Genomic DNA, 14,852 nt, shown 5'->3' with positions numbered 1-14,852 from the left:
ACGAAGAAAGTAACCTCGCCCACCTCATCACACCCCAGCTAAGCAACTTTCCCTTTCCTCTCCATATGTTCTGACAATTTGCATGCACATTTGTCAGATAAATTGTGTTGGAGTATTCACAACCTTGGAACCTCGGCAGCATTGCTCCTGCCTTGCTAAGGCTTTAATAAGTTGACGGTTGCAAAATCACTTGGACCCAACCATTTCCCTTGCATGGTTTTAATGATGACAACCACTGTGCCTGTTTGGATCTAACTGCCTTGTGATTCGGGGTTTTAAAGACCAGATGTCCAAAGCACTTCTCCCTTCTCTGTGTGTGTCACATTCTTTTAAAAATCTGGCCATAATTGGAGCTGTGTTTGGTATGCTGAAAAATCTGCCACTTACTTTGATGCCTAATGAGAACCAAGTCCTTAGGAAGCCTGATGGATGGAGTGACGGAAAGCATGGGAAAACTTAATTCCATAATTTGAGTATTATTTTCTTTTTATTGATGACATCCTATGTTCTCTGGGTGGCACAGTTAAATATGGCTAGGATACAATATGGAAAATAAAATAAATCACAATTACCGTTTGAGACACAGCCCCGCTGAGATTAAGCAACACAATTAAGCATGAATAAGTCCTTAAAAATTTAAAGGATACACTAATAAAAGTAGGATGGTGGTGGGTGTGCAATTGAATTCCAACCTTCAGTGCTACCACACAAAATAATTTGGACCCAGAATTAGATAGATCCCCAAATACTTATTAGGATATATCACAAGCAGAGAACAGGAGCTAGTAAATGAAATCATCATGAGAATAATAAAAAGAATCATTGTGTATGTTGGCACCCTTTTTTCTCTAGTTCAGCTTTCCCATGCAAACAATTAGCTTTGTACAAGATGCACGTTTGGGTGGATCAAAAGCTGTTGTTATTTTGCACAGGATTCAGACAGGGCAGGATGGGAAGTTAAAATGCCTCCCATCAAATGCTGCAAGCAATTAAAAAAAAAAATCGAGGGAGCCACAGTCCAAATACATAGGTATAGGTGCATGATTCTTGTTTCCCTTTCTCACATGAAAAATGAAGAGATGGTAGACATTAGCTTTTCAGTAAGAAGGCAGCAGTTCTCTGCACCTTTCTCAGCCGCTATTACACCTACAGGTTCTTTACAGCTTTCAAGGACATTGTTGTACAGGCTACAATTTGCTCACATTTCTTTCACAGCTGTGACCATGAGAAGCCCTCTTATTCCTCTGACACTCTTGAGAATAAGGGCCTTTCCAGATGGTTGTTTAAGAAGAGGATGCTATTCTTCAGTAAGATATTTATGCTAGACGTACTCTAGCAGTGGCTGTGTGGTGTCCCAGCTTCCATGCAATGAATGGAAGGGCAGCCTTGCTGCAGAGGTTAGCGATGCTTATGCTTGCAAATAAGGTAGATGTGCTCTTTGTTTTCAAGATGAAGGATACACACACAATTGAAAGGATGGTGCTGAAAAAAGAATGAGGTATTCTGGAAATGGAACTGGCTAGCAGGTGCTCCTCAGTTTTTCTAAAACATATACTTAAAAAGCTGTCCGAGTGTAATCATCACCATCATCAACAGCCATTTTTAAAATGTACAGAGTGCTGTGGGATTGGGAGGAAAAGATACAATGGAGAACTTTGTATGTTTTACAGCATTGGCTGTCCATCTATAGAATTCTTTAAAAGAGATATATAAATAAGACAACAGGCCTAAACAATTTTAAATTGCAGGGTTTGTTGTGCAAATTACTTCCTTTTGGTATCATAAAAAGGAGATGAGATGGCAAGCTGTAAGCACATGATTTATGAAAAACCCAAAACCAAGTATATGCACTGCAATACGTATTCATGAGCTGAGGTGATGCCCTTGGTAAAGGCAGGTGCTCTCCCTTTTCCAGGGAACCCTCCTGGAAGCCAGCTGTGCTGATGGCATGAGGGGCACTGATCCAAGGTAGCAGGCTGGGTGGTCAGGCTGCAAGATGGGATCACATTTATTTCTTTCACAAATCCACAGCTGTGAAAAGAAAGCTATGAAAATTGAAGATATTGAGTGTAGTATTCAACTAAGCTGACCGATTTAACTTAATGAACATGACTGTGTTTAGGACTACAGGTTTCACTAGGTCTGCTCTGAGTGCAACTTAGTTGACTACCACCATAAAGCAGTACATCTAGTTCCCTAAAGTATGAGTCAAGGAACCAGAAAATGGAGCAAAAGAACCCCACACCTTAGCATTCTCTTCTTCTAGTTTTGGTGACAAATATCCCCTGTTTGTTTATTGGCTGTATCCATGTTCTCCAAACATTTACTGAATATCTTAGGCATCAGCATTTGATATACAAGTATTTGCAAGGTCTGACAGTTCTCTGTTGGCTGATGTGATCAGCAATTGATAGCATCTTTTTATTAATAATTTTTATTAGTTTTCATTTATAACAATCCAATAAAAGCCACATTAATACAACACCAAATTATAATACGATTTCAGGGAATTATGTTCTTATTTCGTCCTCCTCCAATACTTTTAGTTAGTCCAAATACGACAATTCCGATCTTGAGCCTATATTTTAACAGCCACTGATCTGATCTGATAGCTTTCATTCGCATTTGATAGCATCTTACATGCAGTAGCAGACAGCATCTGACATGTAGCTGTCAGCAGCTGTCAATAGCTGTCAACAGACATTCAGCAGCAATTAGCATTGGGAAGTAATTTCAATAGTTAATTTGCAAAAACACATTTTAGTTAATTAGTTTATTAATTAAAATTAAATTAATCAAAACAAATTAATGTAACAAATAACAAATTTCAACATCAAAATATCATTGTTGAAATTTGAAAATTAAGCAGATTTTGAAATTTTGCTAAATATAGTATGAGCTCTAGCAGAAAGTACCTGAGCTCAAAGCCTGGGGATGTATCCAATCCTAGTTCTATTCAGAGTTTAACTATCATAGGATCATAGAATTGCAGAGTTGGGAGGTACAATAAGGGTCATTTAGTCAAACCCCCTACAATGCAGGAATCTGGCCCACAGGCATTGCTGGAGTGGGCATGAACCACCAATCCTCTGTTTTAAAATCTTTAAGACCTAAAAAAAAAGTTTTTAAGGCTGTTCTTGAATTTTTTTTATATTAGCTGAGTCGGTTTATAACTGATGTGCATTTATTGTACTGCTGTACTGTAATACTAATTTTTGGAAGCCAGTTTGACAGGACCTTGTCCTAAAAGGTGGAATATAGATAGGTCCATTAATTTCACTAGGTCTACTCCGAGCAGAACTCATTTAGTGATGACCCTTGGCCTTTTTCTTTACCACTAACAGCCAACTCCTTACCAGTCATACCCTTCCTAAGTCTTTGTCCCTGGCTGGAATGTGCACTTGAACCCTGATAATGCCTCTTCATTGCCTGGCTGGAGGACAGAGCAGGGTGTATGAGTGTGTGTGGAAACCAGCCTCCAGCACAAATATAAGATTTACATGCATTGCTTTGCCCACTTTTGCCTCTGGCCCTGGATGCCACTGGCACATGGCCCCCAGAAGGTGGGCCAGAAGAGAATGTGGCTTTTGAGCTGAAGAAGGTTCTCTACCGCCCTGGTATACAAGATTGCAGAGGCGTAGTTGGGGGGGCATTGTGCACTGGGCCCCACATCGTGGGGCCAGTGCTTACCATGGGGCCTGCAGTGTGTTCAAGTCATGCATCCCTCCTGGGTGTGATGTAGTGGCTCAGGTGCCTGCAGGCTCCACACTGACTGAAACAGCAGTATGGGGCTTGCGTCTGCCCACCACCTCCCCCTCAGCCACCCTACAGCTCAAGGGGAGGCAGCAGGCGGACTCCGTGGAGGCTCCGTGGCACGTCCTACCCCATCGCACCCCACCCCTAGGGTGCGCACCCCTGCTCCGGGCACCTTAGCAGCTAGCTATGCCACTGCAGGATTGCTCTGTCTGACCATAAAAAGTTGTGCACCAAATAAGCTATATACTACTGGCCACTAAAACACACACACACACACACTTCACTTTTGCACCTAAAGGTACTCTGGTCGGGGAAATCCAGTGCTGGAGAAAAGGATAGCAACACTAAGTTCATGTCCAATATGTATGTGTCATGGTCCTTTTTTCAATGGTTTCTTCTTGTCTTCTAACAGGTGACTGTCTAGACCATGAAGGGGCTTGCCAGACTGATTTTCCCACTCATTCTTGTGCTGATTTGTGAGGTGAATGGACAGAGGCGCAAGCCTGGAAGAAAGCGTGCTACTCCTCCACCCTCTGAACCAGTTGAACCTACAGAATTGCCTCCGCCTCTGCCACCTGGACCTCCCTCAGTTTTCCCAGACTGCCCTAGAGAATGTTTCTGCCCTCCAGATTTCCCTTCAGCCATTTACTGTGATAGCCGCAACCTGAGAAAAGTGCCCATCTTCCCACCCAGGGCCCATTATATCTACCTGCAGAATAACTTCATTGATGAGCTTCCTGAGGAGTCCTTCAAGAATGCCACAGAGCTGAGGTGGATTAATCTGGATAACAACCGCATCGCAAAGGTGAACAAGAAGGTGCTGGATAAGTTGGAAAGCCTTATGTTCCTGTACATGGAGAAGAATCATCTTAGGGAAGTACCCAACAACTTGCCTCCCAATCTGGAACAACTTCGGCTGAGCAGGAACCGGATCTCTAAGATCCCTGCTGGTGTATTCAACAACCTGAATCACCTTATCCTCTTAGACCTTCATCACAATGAGCTGAATGATGGAAACTTCAACAAAAATACTTTCAAGGGGCTCAAGAACCTCATGCAGCTCAACTTAGCTCACAACAGGCTACACAAGATGCCACCTTCAGTTCCCAATGCAATCCACCAGCTCTTCCTAGACGAGAATCAAATCGAAGACATCCCCAACAACTACTTCAAAGATTTCCCTAACTTGGCTTTCATTAGGCTTAACTACAATAAGCTCTCCGACAAAGGACTGCCCAAGAATTCCTTCAACCTCACTAACTTGCTGGTGTTGCACTTGGCATACAACAACCTCACCAACATCCCCTACATCAACTCCAAGCTGGAGCACCTCTACTTGAATAACAATTCCATTGAAAGTGAGTCAGCAGAGATCTGCAGTTGGCTAGGCCTACAGGAGAACATGTGGCAGAACCAAGCCACCTAAGAATGGTCATCAAGGCCAGTCCAAGACATTTTGCTTCCTGAGATGAAGCAGCAAATGGTATCCAAGTCAAGATATATAGTGCCCATACTTTTTATCTGAGGCAGAAAATCAAGCCATTGCTTTTGGGCCATACACTTTTGGGCAAAGCCCGTGTCAGTTCATAGGACAGGTGTCATCCCAAAGAGTGCACAAGCACAGTAATGGGAATAACAAAGCCCTTACTACCCCCAGATGTTTGTGCTGCTGGAGCTCCCACCACCTGCTGCCTTGATTGAAAACATCTGCAGGAGAGCAGGAATGCAGAATCCTTTCCAGAAATTCTAAGCAAGCAAAGGAAACAATAAGCCATGAAACAACCGGCCCAAGTGCTATTTCCACCCCCCTCACTTTGCTTTAAACTTTTGGCACTCTGGAAGAGCAGTGGGTTAGGCCAATGAAGCCAACTTATACAATGGGCTCCAAAGAGAGAAAATGTAGTTAAATTCTGAGTAACTTTATTCACATCTGGCAGCTCAAGGCAAAAACATTTCATTTGAACCAGGCTAGCTCATTGATGCAACATTTATGACTCCCGTACTCAACAGAACACAGGCAGGATCTAAGACTAATGATTCTTGTGTTAAAATTACAAGTTTTTGTTTTAAATTCATAACTTAGATTCACACGCCTTGGAGTCTCTAGTCTAAGGTTATCCTAAGGTCACACTTTACATCTTTTATTAGCAAGTACAAAGGCTAGAAACCTACTTTTAGAAGCAGGGAAATGTGGAGCTCAGATTTAGGGGCCTCTTCTTCTTAACCCCACAGCATTCAAGTTGACACTGAGCTTGGATATCACCTAGAAAATGCAATGGGACTTGCCCCGTTTCAGGAGGCACTCCTAAACCTCTTAACCCCTTGGGGAGTTTTCTCAGGATTAAGACCTAAAGGGTTTTAAAATTTCTTTTGAACAGATAAGCATGTGTTTCACAGCATCAGTTGTTCCATCTGTGCAGTAAGGATAAAAGCATTTTGCACAGCAGGGATGTGATACTTGTGGGTGCAGATATTTTACTAAATGGTAATGGGGTCTCATTAGTGCTTCAGTTTGAGGGTACTAATTACTTCATTAGTTACTTTCAGTTAGAGATGCACTCCAGCAAAAGACATCAACCACCCTTGCCCTTTGCTCTGCCTAGGATGCTACATGAGGGAAAATATAATATAAGGAGAATCAATCTTTTGGGGACTATGTAGGTGGTGTTCAACTAAGTTTACTCAGAGTAGAACCACAAAAATTAATGACAGGAAATAAGTTTAAATGGGTCTACTGTGACTAAAATGTTATTGACTACCACCCAGTGGGTACGTTTTGAACTTTAAGGAACGACCATGGGTGCCAGTCACAAAATGGCTGCCATCAGGATTGGCATAACAAGAAATGGCTGTCACTCCTCAAAGAGCAGAAAAAGAGAAGCACTTTGCACCTCTCCTCTGCTCAAATTGGATAGGAAGGTGGGTGTCCAAGCATGACAGATAATGAAATGTTGGCATGTTTAATTGGCAATGTAAGAGAGGCTAAGCCAGTGCAGACAGGAACTGATTAGGAAGAGCCAACATCTCTCTTATGTTGTGGGTTTTTTTCAATGGGTTAGGTACAAAGGCCTTTTGCAGACACCATAGGAGGTACTGGTGGGCACACTGCTGACCATGGGCACCGAGTTGGTGACCCCATCCTAGCCCTGCCCCCTGATATTCTCAAGATGACTGAAACAATAAAAGAAGAAATGGCATGGATATAATCTTTAGCTGGTGCCATCGCATGAAATATAAACTGTTTGCACTGAGATTCAAGTGCACATATGGTTCATGATTTAGCAACAGGAAGCAAATTCTGATTCATGAACTCTTATAATTAAGATTGCTGTTAATCATAATTGCAGTGCTTATAATGTGCAATGCCTTGGAGCCAAGCATGGCTTTTTACCAACCTCTTTGCCTTACATCCTCAGCTGGTTCCCTTAAAAAGGTTTCCCCCCCCTCTCTTAATAATATCTGCCACCCCTACCCTGGCTTCTCTAGGAAGGTGGAAATATATCAGCTTGCTTCTGTTATATATTTTTAAAGCCCAGGTATCTGGCTTTCAGAAGCATAAGCACAGGAAAGCAATTGATCAAATGAAGGATTTGTTGTGCTATGAACAAGTTCCAAATCTGATGCAAGGTTTGCCCCATTGTTCACGTTGCATAGCTTTAAAAAAAAAAGCTGGCTCAGGGTGGGAGTTGGATGGGGACTGTGGCTTCATTGGTCTCTGCCATAGTCCCAATGAGAATTGGAGCCCCCCCCCTCTCTCACACACACCATGAATCTGATACTTGCAATGCCAACAACCCCCTGATCCTTTGTCTAACAGGCTTGTTGAAATCCCCAAGTAGAGTCAAAGGTGGTTTGTTGATATCTAAATCCCATGCCACTGATACAGAGGATGAAAGAAGCATATGTAAACATAATTTTACCAACCACCGCTACCACTACTCCAGGTTGGCTTTGCCTAAACATGGTACAAAAGAGTATTAGACTTTACTCTTACTCAGTACTTTCACCAGTGATGTGTGCCTTTGGATAACTGATCAGACTTCAGGGAAGTGATATAAGGAGGGTGGGGGCAGAGCCAATCAGGGCTAGGGATGAATGATATTGTAACCTAAATACAAGTAAATGTCTGCTAAGCAACAGTTAAATTAGCACCTAAAAACTGAGCCTTTTTAGAAAGGGTGTAGTAGTTGGCTACTTGATAACCAGCCTTCTGTATAGCCCTCTGAGCACTAGGGATTCAGGTATGGCAACACTTTGGGCCTCCAGATATTGCTAGATTACCATTTCCATTAGTCTTCCTTGTCTCACTGGCTGAGGCTGATGGAGTCTGGGAACATTTGGAGGAGCATAGGTTAGCGATCCCTGAGGTACAGAATACCTAAGGTTCTTTGAAGAATAGATCAAAGGAAGAGGCTGGATGTTTCCCTGCTTAAATAATGGCCTACTTTGTTGGTTAGGTTTTTTAAAAAAACAACAACTGTTTTTACCCTTTAAATAATGTTAGCCAGTATTTATAAATCACAATCAGCAAAGGCTCAGTAACTTGTTTGTTTTATCTTCATAACATCCCCAGCGAGGGAGCCATTTGAATAGTTTGATTTTACAATAATAATATGGATGTGAGTCTTTATTAGCCTGAGGCCATCTAGTGTTATGTTTAAGCAGGTCTTTGGAACCTAGAAGTGGAACAACACTGTTCTCTTGATATAATGCTGCTGCTGCTTATCATCACCATCTCAGTGGCCAAAACTAACTTGAAGGGTATTCAAGATCCCCTGTAGAAATACATGTCTGTGTTGTTGGTATGGTAGGACTCAGATGGCAGAGGTGCATAGGAGGGCAGTGGGGGCCTCGGAGCAGTGTTCCGGGTCTTCCTAAGCCTCTTCCTTCTCTCTCTCCGCCTCCCCCCTTTTGCCCGGAATCAGAGCTGCTCAATGACAAATGCAGACTGGTTCAAAGGCTTAACCTGCAGAGAGACCCAGTGGCCAATTTGTCTTCCATATGGGAAACTGAGTGCAAGTTTCTCAGTTTTCTCTGTGTGGTTCACAACGAGCAAAACTTGTATTGGTTACCTATATGCACCCCATCGCTTTAGCAATCAATAGTTATACATATCCGTACCAAGCATTTAGTTACATCTTTACATCGGATCTGCTTTAAGATTGGAATGTACAGCTTGCAATATTGTGTACTAGTCTGAATAGTACAGGGATGGTATGGATATCCAATATGCTAAACACCAAGCTGTGTTACATTAATCCCTTTTCTAAGCAGCCTTGGAATGCAACATTCAACCTTTTCTAACATTTTATATCTATGTGCATTTAAAGCTATGTTCACTTTTGTGGTGTGGGTACACACAACAGCATTGTTGCCAACCTCTTTTGAAAGATGTCTGTATCATTTATAAACTAGATTATACAGGCCTATGAAATGGGGGGAGGGTGATATGGGACTTGAGGAATGAACTTGTTCAAAGCGGACAAGGAGGATTTCTCCAGATATTTCACAATGATGAATGGAAACATAGGTCTTAAAGCCAAAAGGGACCACTGCATAACCTTGGATTTTGAATTGACGATTGGTGGAAGACCAGAGGGTGAAAAGAGAAGTGCAGAATCAATTATCTTGACTCTCCTAACTTACTGCTGTGCTTTCTTTTCTCTGTTTAGAAATCAACGGGACCCAGATTTGCCCCAATTCTATGGTCGCTTTCCACGATCCGTCCTCAGATTTCGAAAATGTGCCCCGTCTTCGCTATCTGCGCCTGGATGGCAACCATCTGAAGCCACCGATCCCCTTGGACCTGATGATGTGCTTCCGACTCTTGCAATCTGTCGTGTTCTAAGCCTCGCAGCAATCGCCACTCCTCTGGGACTTTGGCTTTGCACAGTGACTTGATTTCAGTCTATGTTAGACATGGGGAATATATGTTATCATCCCTACCCTGACCTTGCTGCCCCAGTGCCTTCTTCTCTTTACTGCTCCATTCTGCTGCCTCCTCCTCCTCCTGTTGCAGGAAACTCTGTGGGTCTTGTTTTACACAGCATCTTACGGAGTCTCTTAGGAGAGTTCCACAGATTTCTCTTTGATATGTGTATTATCCACAGAAGTGCTAGAAGTCACAGTAATACTGGCATCTTAAATACCAACTCCTTAATTTGTCTCAAAATTAGAGAAGAGAACACACCCAGATGCAGCATTTGTGTTGTACTCTTGCTGTCTAACACTTCAGATTGAGTTATTTGCACCCACCCACCCCTAGCCAACAACATCAAGCTTATAAAAGAAGTTGGATTTGTTATTATTATCGAGACCAAAAAGAAGAAGAAGAGGAAGCAATTTCATTTAAATAGGTAAAATTTCAAAGTGCCATTTGTCTAATAAGGATGCTGGATCAAAAGGAAAGGGATATTCAAATTTATTTATAGATGACGGGCACTCATAAATACCATGGTAATAGGAACACCATACTGTGGCATGTGCTAATCAATAGATAAAAGTGCATAGCAGAGTGTATTCTGTGGAGCCATGTGAAGTGCATTGTGGGTACAATGAAGAGTGACAGAGAACAGATATTCCCCCCGTTTATGCTCTTATGGGATGATACGGGTGATGGTAGTAACATACTGTCAGTATATTACCTGAGTTGCCAAACATAATGTGATCACTGAGATTTGGATGATGGTACTTTAACAGCACCATTTTAAAATGAGAATAATTGCTTGATTAATTACTCATTCTCTTCCCCACAGTATAATTCCACTTCAGTTCACTACTGTGACACAAGTGCAGTACTAGAGAGAAATTGCCAAAGGATAGAACAGTGTACCTGGAAAGGACAATCCCATTGCCATGATGATTTGAAGAATATGGCCATACCTTTTTGGTCGTGTGTATGTGTTTGTATGTGGGAGTCTTTTTGCATAAGAGTCTGCTTATCAGAACTCTCTGTTGCCTCACTAGCTTTCACACAATTTCCCTTTGCAATATCTATACAGGACAGATGTCACAAAGGAAATTGTGCCTCCCCATCCTTCATGTAATGTCCCCTTGAAGCTCTCAAGCATAATGTTGCTTTCCCTTTCAGTAAAATTACTCAAAGAGGAGGAGCAACGGCATGCCAAAATACAGTTGAGAAAAGCTATGGGAATGTGGAACTGAGCTAGCATGGACTATTCTCTTGGACTAGGAACAATAAACATACGGTATATTGTTATGTTAGAAACAACAAACAGATATTAATAAGAGTCCCATATAGATGAGTAGATACCCCTCCATTGTGTGTGTGTTTGTGTGTGGGGGGGGGTGCAGCAGGGTACCAGTGGTGAACCTTAGGCTCTCAAATTCCAGCGGCACCCTGTGAGATGCTAAAATTTGGTGCCCCACCTTTTGCACTTTGTTATACAGCATTATTGTGGTGCCCCCTACAGTGTGGTGCCCAGTGGGGCCTAACCAGTCATACTAGCCTGAAATAGCTAATGCCTTGCTTGTGGGTAAGGACAGACGGACACATTAAAGCCTAGTCTGTCCTAGTTCCAAGGGGGCAAAGTCTATCCCATTCCATTTCTGGGTAGATTTTTAATTGGAAACCTGTAAGAAAAAAAATTGACCTGAGAACACACACTTAAAAAGAGAGAAGTACTTGTGAAATGATTTGATGGTTGTGTGCTGCCTCTATTACTCTCCCCAGGTCTCCTTAAAAACTTCTAAAAACAGGGTATCAAGTTGTCAAAGCCTGAGTGGCTTGCATTCCAGGCATCTTGCCACTACATGTCATGAATGCACATAGATCAAGCCCCCCTGGGAGTGACAGGACAATACCATCTCATTGTTTTCAGGAGGAATTCTGTGGAAAAAGCATGGCCTCCCCAGTCCTTTTTTTTTTCTTTTCTGCTGTGCTGCAGTCTCTTTATCTTAGCTTGCCATCTGAACTGGGACTCATGACTAAGTGCTCTCCTTACTAACCACAAGCTGTAGCCAAAGCCTGTTACCCACCCTGCTTTCTGGAGTAAGAACTGAGACTGAGAAATAGGGGCAACACAAGGATTTAAATTTAAGCTGCCCATATGCAAAATTCCACACACCAGGCCCTACCAATAAGGTGAAAAGTTAGGTGCCGGCCTCTTTATACTCCTGCAGCCTAGGGCAGCTTCTGGCTTAATAGCCTCCTGAGTTCAAAGATAGGCTTTTAAATGTGATTTTGCAAGCACTTCCCATATGACAGTGGTTTTCAACCAGTGTGCACACTGGGGTGCCTTGAATGATGGTCAAGGGTGCAATGGGCAACACTAGCCTCTGTCCCTCTTTCTTCCCCTCCCTCCTCTGATGCCCTCTCTCATCTCTGCCTACCAAAGGCTTGCACAGCTGTTCATTGCAGTAGCCCAGTCTATAAGCTCCCCAGGCAAATGGTGCCTCTGGGAGGCACCTCTCTTTGGGGCTGGGGGGGGGGCGGGGGCAGCAGTGGCTGCCCAGAGGGCTCCCAAGGAGAGGGGAGGGGAGGCTGAGGTAACAAGGGAGGGTGTTCAAAAAAGGGTGAAAGGTTGCCAGCTCTGCAGGCAAGGGGGTGACATAACTGGGCTCCTGAACCCCACAGGGGTGCCACAGAAAGAATGCATTTGGTCAAAGGAGCTGTGGACTCAATAACGTTGAAAACCTCTGCCACATGGAAACATTCAGGGGCGGCAACAATAGGTGTGCAGGGGGCCAAGTCCCCCAATACTGAGGGGGCCACCACCCCTCGCTGATGATGGGAGAGCGCTGGCGTGCTGGGCAGGGGCAACACAGGCAGAGGGGGAAGATCACCCTCTTTGCTTCCCATATGCCCCTGCTGCTGGGAGAGCACTGGCATGCTAGGTGTGGGTGGGATGCACCATGTGACGCCGGGCCCCCTCAGTGTCAGCACCCCTGGAAACATTACTTGAGGATTAGACATCTATATGACTTTGTCCAGAGCTGTGTCCACAAACACAACTTTACTTGAAAACCCTAGGATTCTGTTCAGAGATCCATTCAATAAATGTCACAGTCCCCAGGTAACATTCGCATGCAGAGGTGCTTGCATAATAATTTTGAAATGTCAATTGGTGAACATAAACATTACATCAGAAGGGGACCCCAGTGGATAAACAGGGCACAAGACTTTCCTATTCTGCTGACCTATGTGAGTCACTTCCAAAACATGGAGCAGTTCTCTTCTCCTAATCACTTGACACCGACTGAGCTGTGTTTGCTCAACTCACTTCCATGACTCAGGCCCCTTTTGATCCTCATGATTTGCTCTGCCCCAAGAGCCAGGTTCCACTCTGCACGCTCTCTAAATCTTTCTTTATAGCCAATCAAGTCTTTTTACAGCTTAGTGAAATGAAACTCAGTGGGGGTTTCTTGAAAGAAAATTAGGCTTTGGACCCGTGCATAACTTCTTCAGTTGAGATTCTTCAGTACATTTTCATATTTCAGCCTCAGTTCCAAGAGTGCTAATGACTCTCCAGTGACTCAGAAAAGCTGATGATTTAGTTCACTGGCCATTCTCATGTTCTCTTCTCCTTTCACATTGGATTTGAAGATTTTGTTATGTGCTTCCCACTTACCTAAGCTGAAAGGCAATGACACGGGGTCTAGCTTTCTTTGGATGAGAGAGCACTGGAGACATAGAGTGTCTTTATAATAACTGAAGTATAAATATGCAAGCAGAGCATAATAGAAATAGAGACTTCTAGAGAAGGACCTGCACCCTAAGGTGTTTCACCTTCAACCATCAAACAACTCCAGATTCTTCCACTGCCTTCCTGATCCTCTCTTAACATTCAGACTGAAAGACTTGAACACTGAGAAATATCTCCTGTCATGATTTTTCCTGTAGCCCCTTTATCACTTCTGTTATACTTCACAAACCAGCATGAAGTCAACCATGCTAAATGTAAATGAAGCTCTGCAATCAGCAATATACACAACCTACCCTCTTTTTTCTTTCTATCATCTATCTATCTACCATCTATCATCTTATCTAATCAATCTCTGCTCTTTCCAAACCACTGCTTGGGTGGAGCCTTAATCCAAATCCCTTGAAAACAGAGGACTCTGGATTTTGTCCCTAATGACCAAACAACCTCAGTCCACTGGACATCCCTCCGGATAAAACTCAGCATATCCCACTGGTACCCATGTTGGGGTTGGGCATGCTTGGGATCATTTATTTTAATGGAAATGCAGGCATGAAACTTGCTTTTAATTTAATCTATCTATCTATCTATGGGGCCATACTTGGCCTTTTGTTACACCAGCGTAAGCTAGCGTAACCCCATTGATATTTGTTGAGTTACTCTGGATTTATGCTTGTAACATTTGGAACATGATCTGCTGGTTTCTTTTTATATCATATTAAATATGTTGTGTAAGTTTCAAGTCTATGCTGTGGTAAACTTCATCTGCTAATTTCTGTTAAAGGTACAAAAGAAGATCAGGCCATTTCCCCCTGATCAATTGGTAATCCTATTTCATATGATATCAGCTACAATATACACACTGATTTGTTTTCAGGGGTTAGATGGTGTTGGGTATCCAATAAGTATCCATAGCTGTCAACGTTTCCCTTTTTTTAAGGGAAATTCCCTTATTCCAAATAGGATTCCTCGCAAGAAAAGGGAAAAGTTGACAGCTACATGAGTATCCATTCTGATTTGTTTGTGGGGAGGTTAGATGATGTTGCATTAAAGCAAGGGTTAGCCACACTTTTCAGCATATTTCCCAGCATTTTCCTTCTAATAAAAAGTCTCATGTTGTGGGGAAGTCGGCCTGTTTGCATGACCTCCCAATCAACTTCAACCTGAAGCTGGTATCTGATTGAATCACACCTGAAAATGGCCACAATCTGGAAGTGCCCCCAATGGATGGGTTCAGCAATAAACTGGTAACGGAAGCTCCCCCACCCTCCACCAGTCTCCATATAAGCAGAGAAGCTTCACTCCCTTGATTTTTGCATCTTGGCATGCTATTAAAGATGCAGGGTTGTTTTTTTAAAGCTACTACAACAATGTCATATAATTCCCTTTTAATTGCTTGGAAAGCCTGTACAATCATCCATGCACTTCCTGGAC

At 42.9% G+C, this 14,852-nt stretch overlaps 1 protein-coding gene across 1 annotated transcript in view; it reads left to right on the top strand.

The window, feature by feature from the left end:
- PRELP (proline and arginine rich end leucine rich repeat protein) overlaps nucleotides 1–11,582 on the top strand; it is a 30,348-nt gene extending 18,766 nt beyond the window's left edge. The window contains exons 2-3 of the mRNA XM_081914729.1: nucleotides 4,169–5,114; nucleotides 9,429–11,582. Coding sequence (XP_081770855.1) covers nucleotides 4,184–5,114; nucleotides 9,429–9,604 — 1,107 coding nt within the window. The 5' untranslated portion in view covers nucleotides 4,169–4,183 and the 3' untranslated portion in view covers nucleotides 9,605–11,582. The remainder of the gene's footprint in view (nucleotides 1–4,168; nucleotides 5,115–9,428) is intronic.
- The last annotated feature ends 3,270 nt before the right edge of the window (nucleotides 11,583–14,852 follow it).

This window comes from Podarcis melisellensis (assembly GCF_964234715.1).
Source record: "Podarcis melisellensis genome assembly, chromosome: 6".
NCBI classification, from domain to species: domain Eukaryota; kingdom Metazoa; phylum Chordata; class Lepidosauria; order Squamata; family Lacertidae; genus Podarcis; species Podarcis melisellensis.
This window is presented reverse-complemented; position numbering and strand designations above follow the sequence as displayed.